Source organism: Ochotona princeps, chromosome 5 (assembly GCF_030435755.1).
Source record: "Ochotona princeps isolate mOchPri1 chromosome 5, mOchPri1.hap1, whole genome shotgun sequence".
Classification (NCBI taxonomy): domain Eukaryota; kingdom Metazoa; phylum Chordata; class Mammalia; order Lagomorpha; family Ochotonidae; genus Ochotona; species Ochotona princeps.
In genome coordinates this window covers 41,255,970-41,269,564 of record NC_080836.1, presented here as the reverse complement: position 1 = coordinate 41,269,564, position 13,595 = coordinate 41,255,970, and the positions used below count along the sequence as shown (strand labels likewise).

Genomic DNA, 13,595 nt, shown 5'->3' with positions numbered 1-13,595 from the left:
AAACTTTATTTATTGTCTAAAATAACAAAGTAAGGCCTACAAGGCTATGGCATGGTAGTTATCTGGGGACAGCGGCTTCAGTGTTTTTGTTCAAATTCGCTTTGATATGAATATCTCAAGGTGTTCCCCTTCCCCCATAGTCTGAATTTTTAGAAGAAAGGCACAATTAATTGCATTGTTGTCCATTAAGACTTATACATTCAACTTATGAAAAAGTTTATTCTATGAGTTTCCTGGAAAGTAGAATTAGGAATCTGAATGATTTTTTTCTGTACACTACCCTGGCCCTAACCTTGTTCTTCTAACTGGAAATCTTCCCTGTTAAGACAAGTTCAATACACCTGCACTAGGTGGGTCAAGCTGTGTGAGAATGAACGCTGAGTCCGGTCTGTGGGAGAGTTTACCCTGTGAGGCTCTACTGCCCTACGTCTGCAAGAAACCATTGAATAACAGCATGGAGTTAACAGGTATCTTTCTTTCCTCAAACAAATCAGTCTTAAAATCCCAGTTTTCTGAAGTGAAGTCAACCTGTTCTGAGTATATATTTCCATGTTCCCATCACATGATACTGCCAGGTGCAGGAAAGTCTTAGATTATTCACCCCAGGGCTAGAGACTTTCAACTTTGCACAAATTAAGCTTTGGCACGGACAATGAAGAATATCAGGTAAATATATGGATATGCCTTTAGAAGGCAAAATGTTCTAGATAAGAAACACATTTCTATTCACAGATAACCTCTTTTTTCAATGTAGAAATGCAGGTTTTCAAGGAACACTCAAATTTACTGGATCATAAACTCCAGGAATGGGCCCAGCCATCTGTGTTTTACGAAGCAGTCTGTGCTTTCTGATTCAAGTTCAAGTCTAACAGCCATTGTTGTAGGGGTGGGACTGCGGATGCTGATATATCCCCAGGCTTTCCTTGACCCTTCTCCATCCTGCTTTGTCAGGCTGGTTCTTGGGTCTTTAAGTTGAGCAACTAGCTTGAAAAGAAGTGCAGAAAATCCTTGTATGTTTAAGGAGGGGCTTTTCCTGGGAGCTTGGACCTGATAGAAGCACAAGAACAGCTGACCTGTGTGAGGAGCAGAGCAGCCTGGGGAGTTTTTGAAAGAATGGAGAAAAGCAGGACTCAGACTTCATGGAGGGGGGCCTGATGTATCCCTGGAATTCCAGGGGATCCCATGGAATGAGCACTGAGAAGGAAATAGATGATTTGAAAATGTTCTGCTCTAGGGAACTGTAAAAGAAGAGAACAAAGCATTGAAATTTCTTACAACCCAAATAGGAGCATGAGACAATGTTTTATTTTACTAGTTATACAGAATAAAGAATGTTGGAGGATTTAAGATAATGGAGGAAGGAAATACTTGTCTTCTGAGTTAATTCAAACCAAGTTTAGTCCATAGAGCAAAAGCCATAATAAAAAAGACTGCACAAATGAAAGTAGAGCAGTGTAATCTGATGACAGATTAAGTAAATATCTCACTGTAGTGGTTATTAAATAAATCGTGATGCTTCCGCATGATTGAGTAATATGCATTTATTAAAAATAACTGTGCCAGCAAGAAAATACAAGAACAGAACAAAATGACATACCTACTTATTTGAAACTTGAGAAAATGTGCATTCTCAGAGATAAAGACTAGAATATGAAAATGATTGTTTTAAGTTCAGTTATGTATGTTTTTCTCTCTGTTCCTCTGTCATGCTTGTAAAATACACTAATAACACAGAATGCTGTTTCAGAGTTTTAACACTTAGTTATCTTGCACTTGTGAACCTGAACGTTATCCTTTAGTAAAAAACAAACTTCTCACATTTTTAAGATTCTGTATTTATTTTCATGCAATGAACTGTCCAGGTAGTTCTGAACTAATGAATAACTAAACACTTTCTGATGTTGCTATAAAGGCCTAAGTGTTTTCTATGGTTTTATGCCTGATCCTTTTTCTAGACTGGAATGATTAGACTTTGATTTGTGAGTTCAACATGGTCAGAATGAAGAATCACTAAATCTGTTGCGTGTATGGGTCTAGCAGGAGGATGAAAGGAAAATCCCAGATGCCTTTGGTCCCTCTCTTGAACGTGATAGTATACATTGTTCTGTTCTTCATATCTCTGCCTATCGTGTGCTCCACAGTGGATATTAATGAGTATTTCTTTGCTAAGCTTATCACAGAACAAGAGGCTTGGCTTCACTATAATCTTCTCAAAGGCAGCAACTGGAAGGGAACCTAACAAATCACACACTCTTGGAAAAGGTTTTTTAGCAACTGGTTTACTCTACCTTCCTACACTCTGCTGGGATCAGGGGCAAGCTCTCCTATAATGGTGTCCCTGCCCAGCTGCGCAGCTCATTTGCATCATATTAAAGTCACAACAGAATCTGAAACCCGGCATGAATTTTTAGGATGCCATATGTACAGGAGGGACCACCTAGATTGATATCACTGTAGGAAGACTCAAGAAAGAAAAATTTGTAATGTTATTGATTCAAAATAGATATGTCTTTACTGGAATATGAATAGCTGGATTTTTTTGTCAGATGATTGGACATATTCAGATACTCGCTGCGATGCAGACTGGTTGCCAAATAATGGATTTTGCTATTGGCTGGGGAATGAAAGTGACTCCTGGGACAATGCACGTATGAAATGCAAAGCCTTAAGTAGTGACCTTCTCAGCATTCATTCTTTAGCAGATGTGGAAGTGGTGGTCACAAAACTCCACAATGGGGGTAAGTTTTAAAATGTGTACTATTTGCAAGGTTTAAGTCATTTTAAAATGTTCCCATTTTCAGATCATGCTTGGCAATAAGAAGCTTATCATTTGGTCGTATCGATCAGCACTATCCATGTTCTGCACCTGTTTAGTATTTGCACTGCCCAATACAGCAACCACCAGCTGCACGTGCACTTGAAATGTGGCTGGGGCAACTGGGGTACTGTATTATCATTTTATTTAGTTTTAATTAAAACCCATATTTGGGTTGAAGTAGTCATGCCTGTGCAGTGGCTATGGACATTGTTCTCTACCTCCTTCCTTTCATAAGTTCACTTCTATTTAAGTTGCTCCAAAACCTTGAGTGATGATCACTTTACCTTTCTGATTATTTGGAAGCTGAAGACCGGTAAACGAAAATATACTAGATTGCCAATATTAGGACCTCTTCCTTGGTGGTTAATAGTAGGTACCTGTTCTGTCCTGGCATGATGCTAAAGTTTCATTTGTGAAAGCAGCAGAACCATACGAAACAGCAGAGTGCAGTATTGATGGAATTTCCCTAATTCCCTTAACATCAGGGTAGTTTAAACCCTATGTCGAGGACACCTAGTCCACAAATCATAGTAAAACGAATATGGCTGTGTAGTGTGTATACATAGGTGTGTTGAAACTCCTTCACCCTACTTGCCTTGGCCACGTTTTCATAGACTCATTAACAATGCCTTAAGGACCTTTAAAACTATGCATAATGATGTATATATCAAGTATGCCACTAAATAAAACTAAACATAGGGGTCGTTCTTCATTCAGATGCCAAGGAAGAAATATGGACAGGCCTGAAGAACATAAACGTGCCAACTTTGTTTCAGTGGTCAGATGGTAGTGAAGTTACCCTAACGTATTGGGATGAGAACGAGCCGAATATCCCCTACAACAACACTCCCAGCTGTGTTTCCTATTCAGGAAAGGTAGGAATTCTCTCAGGTTTATTTCTGCTTTTGTTGTTTTACCTGACAGTACTACTTTAGGATGTTTATGTTGGAATATGGAAAGAAAAGAAAATGTCAGAGCTCTGTATATTGCCTGAAAAAAAAAAAAGAGTTAGAGCAATTGCTAAATAAGTTATCCAATTCCTGACAGCAAGAATTCTTTTAGAACTCCAACCTGTGGACCAAACTGGTCCTGATAACCTGCTTTTTCACAGGACCAAGGTCTCAATCCCTTCCCTTCCATTAGTGCGATAGTTACATGTAGTCACAATCTAATCTAGAAGAAATGCGATTTTACAGTACCAACTTTGTGGCACAGCTAGTTAAACCACCATCTGTAGTGCCGGCATCCCATATGAACACTGGTTCAAGTCCCAGCCGGTGGTTACTTCTCATATAGCTCCATGCTACTGTGCCTAGAAAAGCAGCTGGCTTCCTGGTCCCTGGCTTTGGTCTAGCTCCAGCCTTTGCAACCATTTGAGGAGTGATGTAACTGATAGAAGTGCTCTCTCCACCTCTCTCTTTCCCTTCTCATAACTCTGCTCTTCAAATAAATATATTTTTAGAAATTTATATCTTTTTGTGTGTTTATGGGGTTTTTAAGATTTATTTATTTTTATTGGAAAAGCAGATTTACAGAAAGGAAGAGGGACAAAGATCTTTTGTCCGCTGGTTCACTCCCAAGTGACCACAACAAGCAGACCTGAGCTGATCTGAAGCCAGGAACCAGGAGCCAGGAGCCTCCTCCGGGTCTCCTATGTGGGTGCATGGTCCCAAGGCTCTGGGCCATCCTCTATTGCTTTTCCAGACCGCAGCAGGGAAGCGAAAGTGGAGCAGCTGGGATATAAACTGGTGCCTATATGGGATCCTAGCACATGCAAGACTAGGACTTTAGTCACTAGGCTACCGTGCCAGGCCACATGTATCTATGTTTAGCTGAAGTTATATTAATCCTACTTTGAAATGTGGGGAAAAACTGTTTAAAAATTATATCTAAATTTGTTTAAAATGCCTAAACATGTATTGAATGTATTGTAGTTAAAGCTAAAAATAGGCTGCATTTGTTTTAACACTCTCTTGTGCACACTTGACTCTAATTGGTTGTGTGGGTGATTGTCACCCAGCCATCTATAAGTCAGAGCAATACACAGCATATGGTTCTTGAAGAATTTCCATGATAAAGATGTACTGAGGAAGGCATCACATTGTGCACTCTATCTAAAAGGATATGCAAAAGGTATTTTTAAGAGAGTATCAAAATGGAAATGAGGTGCCATGGCCAAGAATAAGCTGATGGCATACCCAGACGACAATCCTCTGCTCTGAACTGACCCTATCAGAACCAATTTATTAAAACTTAACTAGAAGAAAGTGTCATGATTTAGTCAATTAAGCACATTTAATGTGAAGGAGCATATTTGAGAGAGCTTTCGAATCTTGCTGAAGCCACGTCTAGACTTCATGGAGCACAGTTCTACTGTTATGTGAAGAAAGCCAAGTAGAGCCGAGGACAGTTGACATGCAGAAGTTTATAACCTGTGAACAAACTGGTCAGGTTATATGAAGAAGATTGGAATCTGGCTGAGTTCCTCCTTCAGTTTCTTTACTGGTTGTCCTACGTTGGTGTCATTGTTTCTTGTACAAGAAAATGAGCTCCGTGCACTACATGACCTTGGGTGATGCTGCAATGGCAGGCTGTGAACCACAGCCTTGCAGGTGTTTCACTGTATTCTCTTCCTCTCCTTTTCTGTCTTCCCTCCCCATAGCTGTCTTCCAGCATCCCCATAGCTCTCATAGCTTTTTAGAATTAAGTTATAAATATCTATCAAATGATTTCTTTTGTGAACAAATGTGTTTGCCTTGTTTTTAAAAAGCTAGGTCAATGGAAAGTCCAGCCATGTGAAAAGAAACTGAACTATACATGCAAGAAAAAGGGAGAAAAAATAAATGATCCAGGATCTGGCAAGATATGTCCTCCAGAAGAGGTATGTAAACTCCCTTTGTAAAATTTTCCTCAGCCACATTATGCCTTCTTGTTAGTCATGATAGTTGAGGTTTACATAAACTAGACTTTTGAAATAAAAGAGATTATTATTTTTTGTTCACTTACATAATAGCAAGCTGAAGGCAGTCAGTCATTAAGTATTGATTCACTTGCTAAAGAAAGGTGTCTGTGTTGCATGAATTCTTTTTTTTTTAAAGATTTATTATTATTGGAAAGCCGGATATACAGAGAGGAGGAGAGACAGAGAGGAAGATCTTCCGTCCACAATGGGCCGGTGCTGCACCAATCCGATGCCAGGACCAGGAACCTCTTCTGGGTTTCCCACGCAGGTGCAGGGTCCCAATGCATTGGGCCGTCCTCCACTGCCTTCCCAGGCCACAAGCAGGGAGCTGGATGGGAAGTGGAGCTGCCGGGATTAGAACCGGCTCCCATATGGGATCCCGGTGCGTTCAAGGCGAGGACTTTAGCCGCTAGGCCACACCGCCAAGCCCTGTTGCATGAATTCTTATACAAATGAAGATGACTACTATCAGTAATACTGATGTCTTTACTTCTACTACTGCTGTGCAAAAGATAATTTAGCTAACATACATTTATGATAAGCCAGACAGTAAGGGTAAAGAGGATTAAATTGTCTTTAATTCATCCTCTGTAAGTCCACACCTGTGGTGAGGGTAAGAGGTGAGGTTATCTATTAAATGGCATTCCCACCCTCATCAGGTGTATGAATCCACTGGTCATAGTCTCAGTTTCCAAAAGCTGTAAGGTGTTATAGTGGAACAAAGCCTTGCTTGCCAGGGAGGAACATGATCATGTCTGGAAAGCTTCATGACACTATCTTCTCTGATTTAGGGCTGGAAGAGACATGGAGAAGCCTGTTACAAGATTTACAAAGATGAGGTCCCCTTTGGCAAGAACTGTAATCTGACCATCACTAGCAGGTGTGACTATCTGTAAATTATTAACTCTTAGCTCTTTTGCTACACTATGTTCCTCAGGGAGAAGAATGTGTATTTTTAAATTAGAAACATCATAAAACTTGTGAATTTGATTCTTTTGCAGATTTGAGCAAGAATTCCTAAATGATATGATGAAGAAATATGATAAATCTCTAACAAAATACTTCTGGACTGGCCTGATAGATGTAGATTCACATGGAGAGTATAGCTGGGCATCTGCTGGAGGAATAAAGCGGGCAGTAACGTTTGCCAACTGGAATTTTCTGGAGCCAGGTGAATGTCCTTGGCCGTTAGTGTATGCAGCTAACTAGAGTGGCTAGTGAATTGTGTATCTCCTTTAAACATGTTCTGTACCTTTGGAATGTGTGGGGGATCATCTTCAGGCATCCCTCTGTGGAGTCAGAGGTAGTGTCTGCCCTGTTCAGTCCTTGGAAATAATCCTGTGGAAGAAATGGCAAAACTCAAGTTTCCTCAAACTGCCATCTAACAACACAGAGTTAGAATCAGCAGTGCGAGCTTCTTGTTTTTGAAATGTGTGCTACAAACAGAATCCAGCAGCTTCTTTCTAGTTGCACTCCACATTTTTAACTTGCTACTCTTTCACCGCAATTAACTGTCTATTTCTTTTGTTCTCAATGATTAATTATCAGTATATTGTAGCTGGTATTTATTCTGTGAGTTTGTTCCTCTTCAACCTTCCTAAAGCATCAGTGATGATTTCCTGTAGAATCCAAGTATTTTAACCAAAAAGGACATAAAAAGGTCCTTCTAATTTTTGAGTTGAGAAAATAGGCTCTGAAATGTGAAGTTCACTTCAGGGCCAGGACTGTGGCATAGTGCATTAGGCCACTGTCTGCAGTGCTGTCATCCCAAATGGATTCTAGTTCAAATCCCAGCTGCTCCACTTCCAATCCAGTTCCCAGCTAATGCACCTGGAAAAGCAGTGGAAGATGGCCTACGTGCTTGTGCCTCTGAGTCCATGTAAGAGACCCAGATGAAGCTCTTGGCTCCTGGCTTCAACTTGGACCCAATCCTGGCTGTTGAAGCCACTTGAAGAGTGAATTAGCAAATGAAAGCTCTCTATGTCTCCTTCCTTTCTTCCTTCTTTCCTTCCTTCCTCTTCCCCTCTTTTTAACTTGACCTCTCAAGTAATTAAAATAAATCTTTTTTTTTTTAATTAGTTGTTCTCATACTTTTCACTATATGACTCTTGTCTCCCTCCCACTTCAGGTAGTGTGGCATATTGGAAAAGAGAACATGATTTTTACCAAACAAAACCTAGTTGAAATTTCAATTCTATCACTCCCTAACTATGAGTCTTCATTAGGGAAATGATTTGGATAGTACAAACTACTATTTAAGGTTATAATGAATAGATGATACTATGAATGCCATAAAATAAATAGTAAACAAATCTGTTACCTGATACCCTCTCTACCTTTATGGTTCTGACCGTCCCTGTGGGCTTGAAGCTGAGAGTTTCATTTTGAGGTTGACTTGTAACAACTTTTTTTTTTTTTTAAAGATTTATTTTATTTTTATTACAAAGTCAGATATACTGAGAGGAGGAGAGATAGAGAGAGGAAGTGGAGCTGCCGGGATTAGAACCAGCGGCCATAACAACTTTTTGAAGTTGTTAAGCTGATTTAAGTCCCTACATTGAGTAGCACAGTGGCTCAGGTATACGGGAGGCAGACCACATGGGTCCGTAATTCTGAGTCAAGCACTTCACTATTTGGGTGAAGTCACTGGATGCTTATTGTACTTCTGTTGTGACAGTAGAATCCACCCTTTGTTAATCTTATGAGGGTTATTTAATTGAATTCTTTTAGAATAGTCTGACAAGTTGCACGCACTTTCTTGTGTTATCACCTTCCTCATCAGCATCCTTATTCTGAACACTTATTTTCTCTCTTTCCTCCACTTTGTTGCCTAGTCTCTTTCCCTATTGTGGCTCAAATAAAGAACACTGGAAGCGTGATTGAACTTTAGATATTTATTTTTTGATGATAATTTCCCATTTGATCCCAGCTTTTCCAGGTGGATGTGTGGCAATGTCTACTGGAAAGTCTCTTGGGAAGTGGGAGGTGAAGGACTGCAAAAACTTCAGAGCGCTTTCAATTTGCAAGAATGTCAGTGGACCTGTGGAACCCGAGGAGCCAGCTCCCAAGCCAAGTGACCCCTGTCCCGATGGCTGGCATAGTTTTGCCAACAGTCTTTCCTGCTATAAGGTAAAGTAACATTCTCATTCAGTATTTCAACAACATTATCTTTCTACTATCTTAGATTATGTCCTTATACAAGTTATGACCTAAGATGTTGGATATGTTCCTCCTCATATACAAATATGACCTAAGATGTTGGAGCTGGGGGACATGTCCCTTAATGGGACATGAGCCTCTGCTGTCAGATGGCTCATTCCTACTTTCTGCACATATCCTCCCTGAAACAGCAGAACAAGGCCAGAATAGAGTTGTTTTTCTTCTGGGAAGTTGGGTAAATGCCATGTCATGATGGCACTAGGCTTGCAGTTCTCATGCACTTCCAATGCTTGTTGTCAGATTAAGAATTCCCCTGTTTCTAAAGAGATTTGAGGCACTTGTCTCATCTGTATTCCCCCATTCCTCAACCCTCTTCACCCTAATTGGTAGTTCACAAGGGCATGCATACTTCTCCACTATGTAAAACAAAATCATCAAAAATAAAATGAATATTTTATTTAAAAAAGAATTCCCCAGTTTCTTATGAAGTTTATTTTCAGGTCTGTATCCATCAACTAGTCTCACTGTTAGAGACCATTCCAAAATTCAGTGGCAATGACAATAAACTGTCTCATGTTCACAGATATCCAGGTCACTAGGGTTGCACTGATTTAGTTTGGACCTCAAATGTCATCCACCTTGGGCTCCAGGCTATGACAGGAGATCTGTTGCCATTCAATCAAGGGTTCAGACTGAGGGATCAGCCACTATCAGAGGCTTATTTTTCCGATGGTAAATCAATGAGGCCCAAGAAGGCAAATCTAACTACTTAAGCACGTTTTAATCTGATTGCTTTACCCCGCCCCCCATTGGGCTGGTGATCACGTTAAGTCATATGGGCAGGCCCTACAGTGAATTACAGAAATGTATACCCCACCCCCCAGAAGGTCATAATAGGAACTTGTGTTGATATTGCAGGAACTGAAGGATTGGGAACAGTAATTGAGCCCACCATCGTGCCATCTTCTCATCCTTTCTTCAGTATGGTTACTTTGGCTCGAAATTTATCATCACAATCAAAAGAAACAGTCTAAACTAGTAGATTTTGTTTTACTACCTTCTTACACCACTGCAAGCAGCCCCTTCTTTGGCTCAGAAAATAGTTCCATATGTAGGTCTCAGTGGTTACTACTCAAAATCATGTTGCTAGAACATTATTGGGCAAGAACTATTCCCAAAATATTCATAGACATCCTTGAATCTTTCCTGTTGGCTCATTGTGTCTTCCAAGTCCTAGGAATACAAGAAAACTCAGTTTCTTGTTGGAATAGCTTCCAGCCTGGCTGAACAAGGTCATCTATACGACAACAATGGCTGGAACCCATGCCAGCCTTCAGCTGATATTTTCAGCAGGAATTATCTGTGTCTAAGTATAAACATGTACTTATTATACCCATAAGAATGCAGTTCATGGGGGCAGACATTTGACTGTAATTGAGTTTGAACCTATGGATACTTTATGATGGTACCAGAAAATAAAATACCATTCAATTGTGTTAAGGCATTCCATATAGAAAGAGTTGTGAGAAAGAGGAACTGGGAAGAAGCTGAAAGATTCTGCCAATCCCTGGGAGCCCACCTGGTTAGCTTCGGTCACGTCGATGAGATGAAGGAGTTTCTTCACTGGTTAACGGAGCAGTTCAGGTAATACTTGTGGAGTGAGAGCTTCTGTGCTGCATTTATGTCCTCTAGGTGTTTCATACGCACATTTTGTTATTATCTAGAGGGGCATTCAGTACTTAGCAGTCATGTAACCTCACACACACTCTCGCGTACAAGACACTGTGAAGGATTCAAAAGGGAATGAGACATTATCCCCACCCTTTACGAAATAAAGACCAATGATGGGGATAAGCAAAGTAGGGCATAAAATCGAGAATATAGTTAAGGAATGGCCTTTGGAAGGGCCTTCAGAATTCAGAAAAGAGATGAAGAATTACTGGGAGGTATAATCAGGGAGACCTGAGGAAGGCAGATTCTTGTAAATTAAGTCATATTTTGAAAGATACAGTAGGAAAAGTACCAGGAAGAAAACTGTCATTAGTTAAGGTTCTAAGACCAAACTGTTCATAGATGGTGAAGCAGAAATGAGTCATGCAGCTTAGCTAGAAATGGAATTGAGATCCACAATCGGAATGTCCTTGCTTGTCAGGGAAGGAGCTCGATCACAAGTCAGGAAGCTAATTTATCTGTGGAGAACACATTCCAACCCCCCCTAGTGGACATCTGAAACTCTGGTACTACTTAACCCTGTTCATACTACTTTTTCTTGGATATATATACCTACAATAAAGTTTAATTTTTAAATGAAACACAGTTATAGTCACAAGAATACCTAGTAATAAAATTGAACCACTGTAATCAGGTACTACAAATACTGTAGTACAGGGAACATAAATGTGTGCTGTTCGTCTTACTATCCTGTCCTGACTCTTGTGATGATGTGAGATGATTGATTCTGCACCTGCATGATGAAATGAAGTAAAGTGATGTTGCAGCTACTGCGATACAACTGTTGGTGCCTGTTGACTTTTTCATGCTCTGTCAGACAGAAGATCTTCTGCATGTCACAGTGAAAGAGCTCTGACTACAGACTACTGAGAGTCACATGTGATTTAACACTTAGAAATTCTTCATCTCTGGGGATTTCCCATTTAATTTTTTCAGACCACAGGTCATTATTGAAACTGGGGAAAGTGAAACTGCAGACTAAAGGGGGCGCCACAGGATACTTCAGAAAGTCAGTATGAAAATACAATGTAAAAATGAGTTTATTTTGGTGCAAAAAAGTGGAAATCACACAGTTTAAATGTGTGTGTGCTTATATATTCTTTAAATTTGAGATGAGAAAGGCAGATGGAAGAATGGGGACCCCCCATCCACTGGTTAATTTCTTGGATTTCTGCAGTAGTTGGAAGTAAGTGTGGCTGGGACCAGGGGCTAGAGCCAGGAGTTGTGAGTAAAGGTCAGGTCTCTCTCTTGGGTGTCCAATTACCTAAGGAACCCAATTACTGAAGCCATCATTGCTGCTGCCTGGAACTGCATTAATGGGAAGCTCAAGTTAGGCGCTAGATCGAAGATTTGAACCTAGACATTCCAGCCTGAGACGCAGGCATCTTAATTGTTAGCCTAAACAGCTGCTGCTTTAGTTTAGAGTAATTTAAAAGGGTATTCAAATGCTGAATATTAAATGAGTTGGAGAAAATTCATGTAGAAATTTATAAAACAGTAAAATAGCAAAGGGTCAATTTCAGCATAAATTGGCAGAGGGTACATCTTATTCATTATCAGATTTGATTAAGTCCAAGTCTGCAAATTTATTCAGTATGAGATCCAATTGTATGCTATCAGAAAAGACTTGTAAATCTTGCCAGTTAGCACCTGTCCAACCCAAAGAGCATGATTTTTCCCCCTGTTATCTAGGAACCAAAAGCATTATAAAGCTTAAATCTTTCAATAGAAATTCATCTCTACCAATTAAACAACTGGCAACATTTTCTTGTTGCAGCAAATCAAGTTAGCTCTGAATGGTTGGTGGTACACTGAGATAGAAAAGTGCTTTCCGGATTGTCAGGGTCACAAATTCACTATTTCTTGACCCATTTTGCTTGGTCACACCATGTGCTTATCCCCTGTTACTTAAATAGCATTGTCATGTGATCATCTTAATGGGAGCTAAAAATGCAACTGGCAAAATTCATTATTCATTTCTTTTTATTAAGATTTATTTTTATTGGAAAGGTAGATCAGAATTACAGAGAGAAGGAGAGACAGACAGAAAAATCATCCATCTGTTGGCTCACATCCCAATGGCCACAATGGCCAGAGCTGAGCCAGTCTGAAACCAAGAGCCAGAAGCTTTTTCGGGATCTCCCATGTGGCTTTGGGCTGCCCTCCACTGCTTTCCCAGGCCACAAGCAGGGAGCTGGATAAAAGGAAGAGCAGCTGGGACATGTACTAGTGACCATATAGTATCTCAGTGCTTGCAAGGCAAGGATTTAGCCATTGAGTCGTCATACCAGGCCCTGTCATTCATTCCTGATATTATATAAAAATATAGTTAACATTTAGTGAATACATTTAATATATAAATTTTTATAGTAAGAATAAAAATTAACTTGAGCGATACATATGTCACAGTTAATGAGGAAACATTAAAAGTACTTTCATGAAACAAATGTGAAGAGCCAGTTGTCATCACTATTGTTGAGTTTATTTGGAATTCATCACTGGCATTAAAATAAAAAATTATAAAGTATGTTTATAATATATTACCTTGAGGTAAAGGCAGATTGTAAATGAGTAAAAAAAACATACTATTTAAATTAAACATTAGACTGAAAGATGCATCAAAATAGGTGGTAACTTTTTTTTATTATTAATTACATTGTATTTTGTGACACAGTTTTATAGGTACTGGGATTCCCCCCACCCCTCCCCTAACCCTCCCGTCATGGTGGATTCCTCCACCTTATTGAATTACCACAGTTGAAGTTCAGTTGAGATTCCTTCATTGCAAGCATATAATAGGTGGTGATTTTTACCTTTGGGAGTTAAGAACTGAAGTGATTAAGTTTTTTAATTTTCCTGTTTACTTTAATATAGTCATTACTGTATTATTCTCATTACAGAAAGTGATTTCACTATAGCACACTG

At 39.6% G+C, this 13,595-nt stretch overlaps 1 protein-coding gene across 2 annotated transcripts in view; it reads left to right on the top strand.

Annotated features, from left to right (window-relative positions):
- LOC101520298 (CD302 antigen) overlaps positions 1–13,595 on the top strand; it is a 117,996-nt gene that overhangs the window by 22,340 nt on the left and 82,061 nt on the right. For both annotated transcript variants that reach the window (XM_058664548.1, XM_058664549.1), the window contains exons 6-13: positions 327–467; positions 2,547–2,738; positions 3,536–3,693; positions 5,589–5,699; positions 6,572–6,660; positions 6,782–6,951; positions 8,710–8,909; positions 10,441–10,583. In XM_058664548.1, the coding sequence (XP_058520531.1) occupies positions 327–467; positions 2,547–2,738; positions 3,536–3,693; positions 5,589–5,699; positions 6,572–6,660; positions 6,782–6,951; positions 8,710–8,909; positions 10,441–10,583 (1,204 nt within the window). The remainder of the gene's footprint in view (positions 1–326; positions 468–2,546; positions 2,739–3,535; positions 3,694–5,588; positions 5,700–6,571; positions 6,661–6,781; positions 6,952–8,709; positions 8,910–10,440; positions 10,584–13,595) is intronic.